The 14,926-nt window shown below is 37.0% G+C and overlaps 1 protein-coding gene across 15 annotated transcripts in view; it reads left to right on the forward strand.

Annotated features, from left to right (window-relative positions):
* The window catches only part of NEK1 (NIMA related kinase 1), a 295,240-nt gene that overhangs the window by 259,654 nt on the left and 20,660 nt on the right, over positions 1-14,926 (forward strand). For 10 of the 15 annotated variants that reach the window (XM_077144462.1, XM_077144468.1, XM_077144466.1 and 7 more), the window contains 2 exons: positions 2,032-2,123; positions 2,755-3,002. In XM_077144462.1, coding sequence (XP_077000577.1) covers positions 2,032-2,123; positions 2,755-3,002 — 340 coding nt within the window. The remainder of the gene's footprint in view (positions 1-2,031; positions 2,124-2,754; positions 3,003-14,926) is intronic. The other 5 variants (XM_077144465.1, XM_077144469.1, XM_077144471.1 and 2 more) reach the window with 1 other exon arrangement.

Raw genomic sequence — 14,926 nt, forward strand, 5'->3', positions numbered from 1 at the left:
TTGATATTCCCCCTTGAGATCCCTCACACATGGGCACAAAGAACCGTATGCAAAAATGAATGTTCATTGCAGGAGAGGCATAGCAAATAATTTGGAGTAGTTTAAATAAAAAGAGAGTATCTAAGAGTATAATTGTGTCTATAAACTGTTGTGGAATAGTATGCAGCACTTAAAAGAACAAAATGGAACTCTGTATATTAATATGGAAATATCTCTAAAATAATTAGTGATTAATGGAATTAAATAACATTGAGAAAAGCATTTCCACCATTTTAATAGAGTAATATGATAATTCTGCATAAAAATGTTATTTATTAAAGTAAATACATATGTATGTAAATTTAAAGGAAAAGTCTGATAATATAATATATACACCAACCTGGTAATAGTAAGGGGAACTGGGATTTAAGTGGTTAGGGAACCCTAAAAGGAACGTTCCTTTTTTTTTATTGAGATAAAATTCACAGAACACAAAATTCAACAGTTAAACCATGCTAAAGTGTACGATTTTGTGGCATATTATACATTCACAGTGTTGTGTGATCACCGCTATCTAGCTCCAGAACATTTTTATCATGCCAAAGCGAAACTCCTATATCCATTAATTAGTCACACCTGATTCCCCCATCACCCTAGCCCATGATTATTTAACCACTAATTTGGTTTTTGCTTGTATGAATTTGACTGTTCTGGATATTTCGTATAAATGGAATAATTTAATAGGTAACCTTGTCTGGCTTCTTTCATTTAGCGTAATGTTTTCAGGGTACATCACATTTTTGTTTATCCACTAATAGACACTTGCATTGTTTCCACCTTTTAATAATTGTGAATAGTGCTGTTATGAACATCTGTGTGCACATTTTATTTGAACGCTTTTTTCATTTTCGGGGGGTATATGTAGCTCATAGTGGAACTGCAGAGTCATATGGCAATTCTATAGTTAGCCTTTTGAAGAATCAAGGAACGTTATATTTGGAGGAACATGTTACTTGTGTACTTTTACTTGTGTATTTTTAATAAAACCTTAAAAATAACTAAAAGTAAAAAATGTTGAGCTTTGAAATGGCTTGAAAAGGTAAAGGAACACCATCCATAAAGCCGCCCCTCAGTGTACATTATTTGTACCTTTTGGAATATATACTTCCATTACTTAAAATGAAAAAATAAAATAAAATGCATGAATATACATCTATGTGATGATGTTAAGAATTACTGATTGCATATGTAGAATGGTATGATTTCTAAATGTTGGGTTAATTTCTTTTTTTCTGTTAATTAATAAAAAAATACATGAATATAGTAATTTCAGATTGTATTAAATTAAGAAGTATGAGTTCTTTATGTTTTGTCCTCAGTCTTAATATCCATGTTGTGATAGATTAAGCATTTGTTGGCATATCATCTTATTCCTTTTCCTGTACTGCACAGCATTATTTTGAAATCTCACACCATTTAGTACAAATCGTTATGCCCATTTTTTGTTGCCTTCACTGTATCAGCTTCATTCACTGCTACCATTCCACATCAATTCATATAGATCTCTCCTTTTTAACTGTGCCATGGTATTCTGTAACATTAATACAGTATAACAAGCGTCTTGTGTTTTTCGCTATTAAGGGACATTTTGATTCTTATAAAATAGTGGTTCTCAAACATTAGCATGCGTCAGAATCATTTTGGGTTTTAATAACAGACTGCTGAGCCTCACAGTTCATTGGTTCAGGCTGGAACCTGAGAATTTGCATTTCTAACAAGTTCCGATGTGTTCCTGCCATCTGGTGACTGTTCTTTGAGAAACAAAGTATGGGAAGGCAGATTATTGTGAATGATTAATTATCAGCAAAGGTTTGAGGACGGTAAAAAGTACAACTTGCTTTGGGAAGCAAGTATGTCTCCAGGTATATACAAGTGAGGAACATTTGAAACAGAAATCCGCAGGATGCTAGTGGAGCTGGGTTCCATTTTCTACATTTTAGAGTGCTTTTATTTCCAGTAAACTTTGCATTTTGACTGGTGTGCCTTCTGCAGCAGCTTGGAAGACAAGATCCCCATTGAGCAGGATGGAGCTTCTGAAGATGGAGCCCCCCTGAGTGTGCCCCAGTTTAATCTGACTCATACTGGTAGGCATCATTACAAAACTCTTAACCCCTTTCTCAAAGTCCTTAGCACCAGCCTGTTTTATTTGGGCAACATGTAAATAATAAGCACATCTTATCAGTCATCTCAGTCATTTAAAAATGTAATATGCGTAGAGCACTGGACGTGTGTTAATAAGCCGGAATTGAGTAGCAACACTGGCAGGAACGTTTTTTTTGGTCAGTTCATTTTAAAGAATGTTCAAAGTGAAAAGAACTGTTTACCAAAACTCTGCCAGTATACTAAAAATATCAGATGCTGTGTTTTTATTAGTATTCGTTAAAATGTAAGAAATCGAATTTTTCCCTGACCTATAGGAACAAAGATAAACTGGAACTTATATAAGTATCTAAATGTGTTTTCTCACATATCCTTGGGTTTGTGTCTACATTTTAGAACTATCAGAATAATCGATATATATAACAATTTCAATCTACTTCCTGCTAATAACACATTATCTTATTTAAAATTTTTTATAAGCTAATATAATCACACACAGTTTGATTTTGTTGTCTCTCTTTTTTGATAGAATCCATGTTCAATTCTGTGCCTTATCACTTTGAGCTTTATTTAGATATCGTAGTGACATCACGTAATTTCTTTTTTCTGCCACAGAACCTGTAGTAAATGATTCTCAGCATTCTAAATATGATGTAGATGAACCTTTGCAATCAGAGCCATTTTTTCATAAAGTGCCACAATCTGAAGACTTGAAAGTAGTCTCTCAAGTTCAATCCATACAGTGTTCACTTGAAGAATCCTTTCTACTTCGATCACGTTCTGATTCACCACCAAAAAATAAAAGCAAGAATTCTTTGCTCATTGGACTTTCAACTGGCCTGTTTGATGCAAACAACCCAAAGGCAAGTATGCTTCTCAAATGAAAAATGTTATCTATGTGACATTTCTGATTGATTATTTCTCTTTGAAACACCATAATGTTGAGTTTTAAGTCCTTAAAAATACGAACAGATAAAAAAATACAAACATAGGGTGGGCCATGGTGGCTCAGCAGGCAAGAACGCTTGCCTGGAATGCCAGAGGACCTGGGTTCGATTCCCAGTGCCTGACCATGTATAAAAAAAAAAAAAAAATACAAACATATACATACAGACACACACATCAAAATAAAATAAAAAAAACCTCCATCTTCCATTCTGAGATACTGAAAAGTTGTCATTGAGATTACAGCTAGGGCAAAGATGATTTCATTGGCTCCTTGTTCAGAAGTCTTTTTTTAATGGGGTCTACTTTTTATTTAAGGGAAGGGACAAGATAAAACACTAGAAAATCAAAGCAATTGGTAGCTATCTAAGGCAAGAACAGAAAGCCATCCCTGCCTATACTGTAAATAAGTCTCATTATTGGGCCGAAATAGTAAATAATCGGTTTTTGTAATGATATCCCTGAATTGCGAAAAATGGTAAAATTATATTTATTTAATCTGTTTAGTAAAGCAAAATAATTTAATCTCATCACATATTTTTTATTGAAAGTTCTTTTTTAAGATTTTTCGTTGTGTGTTTTTTCTATTAAAGTATCTCTTGTGCTTTGGGTCACAGTCTCTTTCACTGTGTAAAGAAATTCACTCCTTTAATTTTGTCACTCTAGCCTTGTTTCAACAACTTCTTTCTCTATAGCAAATCATTTCCTCAACATATACATGTTCTAATAAATCCTGTCATAAAGAACAAACGTCCCTTCAGCACATCCTTCTCAAGCTGCCACTCTATTTTTCTGCTCCCTTTTACAACCAAACAACCCAAATATGTCGTCTTTGCTGTCTTCACTTCCATTCACTCCCCAGTATATTCCAATGTGACTTTCCTCCACTGACACTGCTCATGTCAAGGTCATCGGTAGCAGTACGTAACCACATTGTCTGTATCTGTTCTCCCCCTCACCTTGCTTGACCTTTCATCTTTGCTCAACAGAGTTGCTGTGCACCTTTATTTTAAGTCACTGTGTCTCTTGGCTTCCATTATCCCATAGTCTCCTAGTTTTCCTCTGAACTCGGTCACTCCTCAGTCTCTTTGCTGGTGGCTCCTTCTCAAGCAGATCTCTTTAAAAGAATGTGTTTTCTTGTATTTGGGGGTGAGGTACTATATAAATGTCAAGTCAAATTGGTTGACAGTGTTGTTGCTCAAGTCTTCTATATCTTTACTGATATTTTTGTCTACTTGTCCTATCAATTGCTGAAAGAGGAAGATTGAAAATTCTAACTATACTTGTGAAATTAACTGTCTCTCCTTTCAATTCTGTCCAGACTTTTTCCATGTATTTTGTAGCTCTGTTGTGGGGTGAATGAATAAACACATTTAAAATTTTATTTTCTCAATGAATTGATCCCTTTATCAATATGGAAGTGTCCCTCTTTGTTTACTAGTGTTGTCCAAGTCTTCTTTATTCTTATTGGTTTTCTTTCTGTTTCCTTATCAATTACTGAGAAAGGAACATTGAAATTTCCAACCATAATTTTGGATTTTTCTGGGTTTTTTTTTTTTTCAGTCAGTTTTTTGTTTCATATATTTTGAAGACCTTTTTTTTTAGAAGGTTAGAGAATAAATTCCTAAATGCACTTCTTTGTGGCTTATTTTGAAGACCTTTTATTGGCTATACACAAATTAAGATTCTTATGTCTACTTCGTTGATTGACCCCTTTACCATTGTGAAATGACCTCTTTACCCCTGGCCATATAACCTTATTCTGAAATCTACTTTGTCAGATTTTGTATAGCCATACAGCTTTCTTTAGACTTAGTATTTATATGTTACCCATTTTTTTACACCCTTTTATTTTTATCCAAACTGTGGCTTCATATTTAAAGTAGATTTCTTCTAATTAGAATGGTTGGTGCTTCCTTTTTAAAATAGTGTGACAATCTGCTTTTAATTGAAGGGATTAGATCATTTATAGTTAACATAATTATCAGTATAATTGGGTTTAAACTTACCATTTTTCTCTTTGTTTTTTATTTTATCCCTTTTTGTTCCATCTTTACTTTTATTCTTTCTTTTGAATTTTTAGCATTCATTTTTTTATTATAAGCTACCTTTATTTTAAGTATTTAGTGGTCATTCTTGATTTTCAAGACATATCTTAACCATATCAGTCTTCCTTTAAATGAAATAATATTATATCACTTCACATATATATGCCCACTTCTCATATAACATAAGAATGTTACAGCAGTGTACTTTTTCCATACTTCTGCCTGTCTTTTATGGTATTGTTATATTGTTCTAGTTTGCTAGCTACTGGAATGCAGTATACCAGAAATGGAATAGCTTTTAAAAAGGGAATTTAATAAGTTGCTAGTTTAAAGTTCTAAAACCGAGAAAATGCCCCAATTAAATCAAGTCTATAGAAATGTCCAATTTAAGGCACCCAGGGAAAGATACCTTGGTTCAAGAAGGCCGGTGAAGTTCAGGGTCTCTCTCTCAAGTGAGAAGGCACATGGCGAACACAGTCAGAGTTTCTCTCTCATCTGGAAAGGCCCATAGTGAACATGGTCAGGGTTCCTCTGTCATCTGAAAGGGCACATGGCAAACACAGTGTCATCTGCTAGCTTCTTCTCCTGGCTTCCGATTTCACGAAGCTTCCTGGGAGATATTTTCCATCTTCATCTCCAAAGGCCACTGGCTGGTGGACTCAGCTTCTCATAGCTATGTCATTCTGCTCTGCTCTTTCTGAATCTCTCATTCTCCAAAATGTTTCCTCTTTTATAGGACTTCAGAAACTAATCAAGACTTACCCGAATGGGTGGAGACATGTCATCACCTAATCCAGTTTAACAACCACTCTTGATTATAGGGAGATGATCTAATTACAGTTTCAGACATACAATGCTGAATAGGGATTAGAAGAAATGGCTGCCTTTACAAAATGGAATTAGGATTAAAAAATGGCTTTTCTAGGGTACATATATCATTTCAGACCAACACATATATATTTTACTTCTGCATATGTTATAAGATCCATGATATATTTTATGATTTCTACTTTAAATAGTCATTTTTTTACAGAAATTAAAAATTGAGAAATAAAATATTTTGTCTATATATTTATAGTTACTGGCATTCTTCATTATTTGGTAGAATTCAGTTTTCCATCTGATATTATTTTCTCTCTACTTTAAGAACTTTCTTTCACACTTCTTTTAGTGCAGCTCTGCTGGTGATGAATGTTTTTCATCTTTGTCTGGAATAATGCATTTGTATTTCATCTTCATTTTGAATGGCTATGTTCTAGTTTACTAGCTGCCAGAATGCAATATACCAGAAACGGAATGGCTTTTAACAAGGGAAATTTAATAAGTTGCTAGTTTACAGTTCTAGGGCTGAGAAAATGTCCCAATTAAAACAAGTCTATAGAAATGTCCAATTTAAGGCATCCAGGGAAAGATACTTGGTTCAAGAAGGCCGACAACGTTCAGCATTTCTCTCTCAGCTGGAAGGGCACGAGGTGAACATGGTGGCGTCTGCTAGCTTGATGTGGCTCTACCAAAAGGGACTCTCTGCAAAATGTTTCCTCTTTTAAAGGATTCCAGCAAGCAACTCCACCTTCAGTGGGTGGAGACACACCTCCATGGAAATCATCTAATCAAAAGTTACCACCCACAATTGGGTGGGTCACATCTTTATGGAAATGATCAAAATGCTCCAAACCAGCAATATTGAATGAGGATCAAAGGGCATGGCTTTTCTGGGGTCCACCACAGATTCAGACCAGCACAGGCTATTTTCACAAGATATGGAATTTTATTGTCTTTTGCATTGCATCGTTTCTCACAAGAAGTTTGTGGCCATTTTTACATTCATTTCTTTTTACATAATATGCCTGTTTCCTCTGTTTTTAAAATTTTCTCTTTATTGCTAGTTTTTCGCTATTTGTGATCTGCTTTGGTAGAGTTTTGGGGAATATGTTCATGTATTTATCTTGCTTAGAGTTCGTTCCCATTCTTTTGATCCAATCTAGAGAAACTCTAATTTCAGATACTGTGATTTTCATCTCTAGAAATTCTATTTTCCTGTCTTCTATTTCTGTCTTCATTATGATGTTTTTTTTCAAGTACTCGATTATAGATAAAATAGCTATTTTAATTCCATGTCTGCTATTTCAACATCTCTGTCATTTCTGCTTCTGTTTCTGTTGACTGGTTTTTCCATTGGTTATGGGTTACATTTTCCTCTTTATTGGAAAGTCTTTTTTTTTTTTTTTTGATACTGGACCTTGTGAATATTATGTTTTGAGTACCTAGATTTTATTGTCTTCCTTTAAGGAGTATTGAACTTTGTTTAGACAGAGCACTATTTGTGGATCAAATATATACCTTCAAAAGCTGTTTTTAAGCTTTGGTCTTGTTTTTCAATTCTCACCTGAAATGTATCTTTCTCAATGGGGCCTTGCCACCACTTCTGTCTCCAGCAATTATCTCAGTTATTCATTTGTTTGTTTATTGTTAATCTCAGCTAGAATGTGATCCCCTTTAGGTGAAAAATTTTATTATTTAGCACTATTTATACTTTTACATATAGCCCTGGGAATATAGTGGATGCTCAATAAATATCTGTTGAATAAATGAAAATTAAATAGTAGTAGTAAGAAGTCAAACTAGTGTGCTCAAATTCTAGATTATCAAATGAATAAGCTACTTGTCCTTCCAACAGTCACATTTGCAGTGTTGCTTTTAACAGTGGTTGCTCAGTATATGGCACTGCCAAAGTCTGACATGCAGAAGTCTGTGTTCTTGGGTGATTATAGCTCTTTATAACTTAGAAATCAAGTGAGGAGATGGTAAGGTTGATAGCCTATAAGGAAAACTGACTACAAATTTACCTGATACTCTAGTCTGGATAGTTGCCCACCATTGTTGAAGGTAGATTATAGAGTAATTTCTAGGCAATGTTGGAATTTTTTTTCATGGTCAATTTGTTTTGAGCCATAGAACAGTAATTGTAAAACGTTAATGTGTATGTTATCTGAAATGCAGATTCCTACTCTCCCACATCTAAGGGTTACTTAGAATCATGTTCAGAATATATATTTTTGACATAAACTCTAACTCATTTTACTGCGTGGGGAGGGGTGTCCACAGACCTTACTTGAGAAACACTGCTGCAGGGCACAATTAACCTAAGTGTGCCCTGGAAAGTCTTTAAAGCATGTTATTATATATGTCACCCTTCATAACTATTAAAGATATGAATAGTGCTCCCAAGAAATGTCTAACTGAATGCTAGGACTTTCTGATGAACCTGCCATTATGAATGGTTTGTCAGATGTATTCATAAATATTAGTTTTCTATGTAGTTCTATTGCATATGAACCAATTAAATTTTAAAGAGACTGCCAAGGTGGTTTTTACTTTACTTTCTGATAGTAATTTAATGAACAGATCAAATGTCAATCATGTCCATGCCTAGTTTATGAAAATAAGACTATATTGTCAGAATAATATTGCAGTATACTTATCTTTCTGTTGTTATGAGCAGGGAAACATGCCTTATTAAAATGGATAGATTTGTGATCAGAAAATAGCCTTGTACCATTCACAGTTGTTGTTTGTGTCTTAGGAAACAACTCCTGCCAACTTTTTTACAAAGGAATCTAATAATAATATAGTTATACTAGTTATTAGTGTAACAACAACTAGCTAACCTTTAACAGGTGCTTAATGTATGCCAGGCAATGTTCTAACTGCTTTACATATGTGATTCATTTAATTCTCACAACTATCCTGTGAGACAAATAGTGATATTATCTGCATTCCACAGATGAGAACACTAAGAGGCAGAGAGGGTAAGCAACTTGTCCAAAGTCACATAGTGACTTAGTGTAGATTTTGAGGGGCATCAGTAAAATGAAGTCATTATTGTGCTGATGCAGCTTCATGCATATCCAGGGTATGCACATGGAGACAAAGACTGATCAAAGTACATTAGAAATTGCACACTCCTACTCTTTATCACATGCTTCTTCACAAAACAGCAGTAGTCTGTAGTGACATGGTTCTTTTCATTGCTGGTTCATATGGGAGCTTAATCTGGGAATTTATTACAGAGGCAAATAGAATAAAATTCAGGTGGAGTGTTTAAAAATAAATGATTAATGATTATAGTTGGAATGAGTAGAGAATTGTGTGTGTGTGTGTGTTTGCTTTGTTTTATTTTTTGATGAAGTAAACTGCTATGAAAAACAGTTTGGTGGTTCCTCAAAAAGTTAAACATGGAATTATCATATGACCTAACAGTTTCCCTCTTAGGCATATACCCAAAAGAAGTGAAAGCTTAAACTCAAACAAATACATGTAAATATATGTTTATAGCAGCACTATTCATAATACCTGAAAGGTGTAAACAGCCCAAATATCCATCGTAGATGATGGATAAGCACATTGTGGTATATACATACAGTGGAATATTATTCAGCTATAAAAAAAAGAATATATACTACAATGTGCTGGTTTGAAATGATGTACGAACCCTAGAAAAGCCGTGTTTTAGCCCTAATCCCATTTTGTAAAGGCAGCCATTTTTGCTAATCCCTATTCAGTATTGAATGTTTGAAACTGTAATTAGATCATCTCCCTGGAGATAGGATTTAATCAGCAGTGGTTGTTAAACTGGATTAGCTGGAGGCATGTCTCCACCCATTTGGGTGGATCTTGAGACATTTCTGGAGCCCTATAAAAGAGAAAACATTTTGGAGAATGAAAGAGATTCAGAGGGAGCAGAGAAGAATGACATAGCCATGAGAAGTAGAGAGCCCACCAGCCAGAGACCTTTGGAGATGAAGAAGGAAAACGCCTCCTGGAGATCTTCATGAAACAGGAAGCCAGGAGAGAAAGTAGCAGATGACGCCTTGCTCGCCATGTGCCCTTCCAGCCGAGAGAAAAACTGTGGCTGTGTTCACCATGTGCCTTTCCAGATGAGAGAGAAACCCTGAATATCATCAGCCTTCTTGAACCAAGGTGTCTTTACCTGGATGCCTTAGATTGGACATTTCAATAGACTTGTTTTAATTGGACATTTTCTTGGCCTTAGAACTGTAAACTAGCAACTTATTAAATTCCCCCTTTTACAAAGCCATTCTGTTTCTGGTATATTGCATTCCAGCAGCTAGCAAACTAGACCACACAATATGAATGAAACTTGAAAACATTAAGTAAAAGAAACCAAACATAAAAGCCATCTTTTGTATGATCCCATGATATGAAGTATTCAAAGTAAGTAAATCCACAGAGACGGAGAGCAGATTGGGGTTGCCAGGGGCTTGGAAGAGAAAGAAAGAGGAGCAAATGCCGAATGGGGGCAGGGTTTCTATTTGGGGTCATGAAACTGTTTGGAAACTAGATAGCAGTAGTAATTATACAACATTGTAAATGCACTAAAATACACTGAACTGTTCACTTGAAATGTTTAATTTTACAGTATCTGAATTTCATGTAAATTTTTTGAAATGGAAGCAAACTAAACTAACTAACTACATACCTCATGTGTTAATTGGGGTGAACAGGTTGGCAAAGTTTTTAGCCTTTAAGTCAGAATTCATTGAAAAGTTTGGGGGCTAAAATGCCATCTTTTATTTACTCATTCATTGAACCCCACTGATAAGACATTTAATCTTTTTCTCTACCCTCTCTGTCGCTATCTCCATTTCCCTCTCTCTCCGTCTTCTTCCAGAAGAGAACTTTGGCTCATGAAAATCAGATATTGCCTCTGTCCTTTCTCTTGTTTCACTGTTCTCTGATCTTGTAGCAATAAGTTTTCCTGCTTTGAAAGTTTCAAAAGAGTGAGGATTGGATATGTGTTTGATCACTACTATATCCTATCTTCATTTCTCACCTCAAGTCACACCTTTAGGCTGTTGTAAGCAGATTCATTTAATCAACAAATGCCTAAGTGTCTGTTACCTGCCAAGTGCCTTTCAGATGACGGGGTCACAGTAGTGGACATGAAAGGCAAAAGTCCTGTGATCATGCAGTTTATATTCTGGTTGGGAAATTGAACAATAAAATAAAACATTGCATAATAAATGATAATAAATAATCTGGAAAAACTGAGAAGGATCTGATGAAGAGAGTGTTTACATGAGCTCCATTTCTCCTTTTCCTTGTCAGGGCATGTAGCCATTAGTCCAAGTGTTGCTCTTCAGAGGTCCCTCCTGGCTGGGATGTACACTTTCCTAAGCTGGAGGCTAACAGGCTTTAAAGGGTCGATTCAAAATTTTGTGTTTCCAGGGCAGGCCACAGTGGCTCAGTGGCAGAGTTCTCGCCTGCCATACTAGAGACCCTGGTCCCTGTGCCTGCCCTTGCAAAAAAAAATGTATTTCTTATGGTTTTATAAGGAAAAATTATCAATATGTTTTATTCTAATCAGTTTTCTTAAAATTGCAACAGTTTCAAGATTTGATCAGTTTATAATCTTATGAAGCCTGACGGAGGTTGAGATAGGTAATTACGTCCTAGCCCACTTCACATTTGGAAGTTGGGGTGCAAGGGTAGTTCTTGCTAGAATTCTCACCTGCCAAGTGGGAGCCCCAGATTCGATTCCCCAAAAACAAACAAGCAAGCAAACAAATGAAAGGAAAAACAAACAAAAATTCAACAAATGATGCTACAATAACAGGATACTCACATGGAAAAAAGAATGAAAAGTGAACCCACCATACAGCATACAAAAAAAATAAATAAATTGGAACCAGCTGAGATGATGTGCTGGTTTGAAAGGATGTATGTCCCCTAGAAAAGCCATGTTTTACTCTAAATCCCATTTCATAAAGGCAGAATAATCCCTATTCAATACTGTATGTAATTAGATTGTCTCCCTGGAGATGTAACCCAATCAAGAGTGGTTGTTAAACTGGATTAGGGGAGGCATGTCTCCACCCATTTGGGTGGATCTTGATTGGTTTACTGGAGTCCTATAAAAGAGGAAACATTTTGGAGAATGAGAGATTCAGAGAGAGCAGAACAAAATGACTTAGCCACGAGAAGCAGGGAGCCCACAAGCCAGCCATTTTAAGAGATGAAAAAGAAAATCCTTCCCGGGGAGCTTCATGAAACAGAAAGCCAGAAGAAAAAGCTAGTATATGATGCCTTGCTCACCATGTGCCCTTCTAGCTAAGAGAGAAACTGACTGTGTTCACCTTGTGCCTTCTCACTTAAGAGAGAAACCCTAAACTTCATCAGCCTTCTTGAACCAAGGTTCCTTTCCTGGATGCCTTTGATTGGACATTTCTATAGACTTGTTGTAATTGGGACATTTTCTCGGCCTTAGAACTTACTTGCAACTCACTAAATTCCCCTTTTTAAAAGCCATTCTGTTTCCCGTATATTGCATTCCAGCAGTTAGCAAACTAGAACAGATAACATGAGTCAGGAAGATGGAGATCATAATATCAGTTTATTTCTGATGAAGCTAGATCAGAGAATATGACTTAGTGTAGTCCAGAATCGTGCTTCTCATCTGCCTCTAAACACCAGTCCTTGGAATCACCTTGGCATCTGTAGAACAGACTTCTTTAACCTCAGCCAGAGTTCCATGTGCACCAAGCTCCATGGTGGGAGGCACTTAGACCCATCTGGCCCCTCACCAGCCAGAAAGGCATCTCCATCTGATCAAAAGTTGACACCCACGGAGAGGGAGCCAAGATGGCGGCTTAGTAAGGTACACACGTCTTAGTTCCTCCTCCAGAGCAACTACTAGGTGACCAGAAACAGTGCAGAACAGCTTCCGGGGCCACAGCAGGGAACGGACACACAGTGTACCCCAGTCTGGGCTGACTAGACCGACTGCGAGACTCTGATGCGGTGAGATCGCCGAGCGGTGCGCACTTCCCTGGGCCGCGGCGGCTGGCGGCCAGAGCTCCTCCCTCCCTCCTTCCCCGGCTGGCTGAGAGTCTCAGAGAGGCAAGTTTCCCAAGCCGCAGCAGCCGGTGCCCCTCTTTCGCGGGCGGCTTCCCGGACCGGCTACGAGTCTCAGATCAGCGGCCTCCCCAAGCCGCGGCGGCCGGCAACCGGCGCCCCTCCCCTGCGGACGGCTTCCCGGTCCGGCGGCGGGTCTCAGATCGGCAAGCTCCCCAGGCCGCGACGGCCGGCAACCCGCGCCCCTCCCCCATAGGTGGCTGCCCGGAGGGAGAGGAGGGAGTTTCCGACAGTGGCAGGGACTGGGTCCAACCAAACACCAATAGTGGCATTAATAAAGGAGCCACAACATCTTTTGCTGGTGGGACCCACAGACAGACAAGCGCCACCTACTGGGCAGGATGAAAAAAACAGAGTCCAGAGACTTCACAGGAAAATTTTTCAACCTGCTGGGTCTCACACTCGGGGAAATCTGATTAAATGTCCAGATGCCAGCAAAAAATAACAAATCACACCAGGAAAATTGAAGATATGGCCCAGTCAAAGGAACAAACCAAGTTCAAATGAGATACAGGAGCTGAGACAGCTAATTCTGAATATACGAACAGAAATGGAAAACCTCTTCAAAAACCAAATCAATAAATTGAGGGAGGACATGAAGAAGGCAAGGAATGAACAAAAAGAAGAAATGGAAAGTCTGAAAAAACAAATCACAGAACTTATGGGAATGAAAGATACAGGAGAAGAGAAGAAAAAAACAATGGAAACCTACAATGGTAGATTTCAAGAGACAGAGGTTAGAGTTAGTGAACTGGAGGATGGAACATCTGAAATCCAAAAAGAAACAGAAACTATAGGGAAAAGAATGGGAAAATTTGAGCAGGGGCTCAGGGAATTGAATGATAATACGAAGCACACAAATATACGTGTTGTGTGTCCCAGAAGGAGAAGAGAAGGGAAAAGGAGGAGAAAAACTAATGAAAGAAATTATCACTGAAAATTTCCCAGCTCTTATGGAAGACCTAAAATTACAGATCCAAGAAGTGCAGCGCACCCCAAAGAGAATAGATCCAAATAGGCGTTCTCCAAGACACTTACTAGTTAGAATGTCTGAGGTCAAAGAGAAAGAGAGGATCTTGAAAGCAGCAAGAGAAAAACAATCTATCACATACAAGGGAAACCCAATAAGACTATGTGCAGATTTCTCAGCAGAAACCATGGAGGCAAGAAGACAGTGGGATGATATATTTAAATTACTAAAAGAGAAAAACTGCCAACCAAGACTCCTATATCCAGCAAAATTGTCCTTCAAAAATGAGGGAGAAATTAAAACGTTTTCAGACAAAAAGTCACTGAGAGAATTGGTGACCAAGAGACGGCTCTGCAAGAAATACTAAAGGGAGCACTAGAGTCAGATATGAAAAAACAGAAGAGAGAGGTGTGGAGAAGAGTGTAGAAAGAAGGAAAATTAGATATGATATATATAATACAAAAGGCAAAATGGTAGAGGAAAGTGTTACCCAAACAGTAATAACACTAAATGTTAATGGACTGAATTCCCCAATCAAAAGACATAGACTGGCAGAATGGATTAAAAAACAGGATCCTTCTATACGCTGTCTACAGGAAACACATCTAAGACCCAAAGATAAACATGGGTTGAAAGTGAAAGGTTGGGAAAAGATATTTAATGCAAATAACAACCAGAAAAGAGCAGGAGTGGCTATACTAATATCCAACAAATTAGACTTCAAATGTAAAACAGTTAAAGAGACAAAGAAGGATACTATCTACTAATAAAAGGAACAATTAAACAAGAAGACATAACAATCATAAATATTTACGCATTGAATCAGAATGCCCCAAAATATGTGAGGAATACACTACAAATACTGAAAAGGGAAATAGACGCATCTACC

The sequence above is a fragment of the Tamandua tetradactyla genome, chromosome 26, assembly GCF_023851605.1.
Source record: "Tamandua tetradactyla isolate mTamTet1 chromosome 26, mTamTet1.pri, whole genome shotgun sequence".
Taxonomy (NCBI): Eukaryota; Metazoa; Chordata; class Mammalia; order Pilosa; family Myrmecophagidae; genus Tamandua; species Tamandua tetradactyla.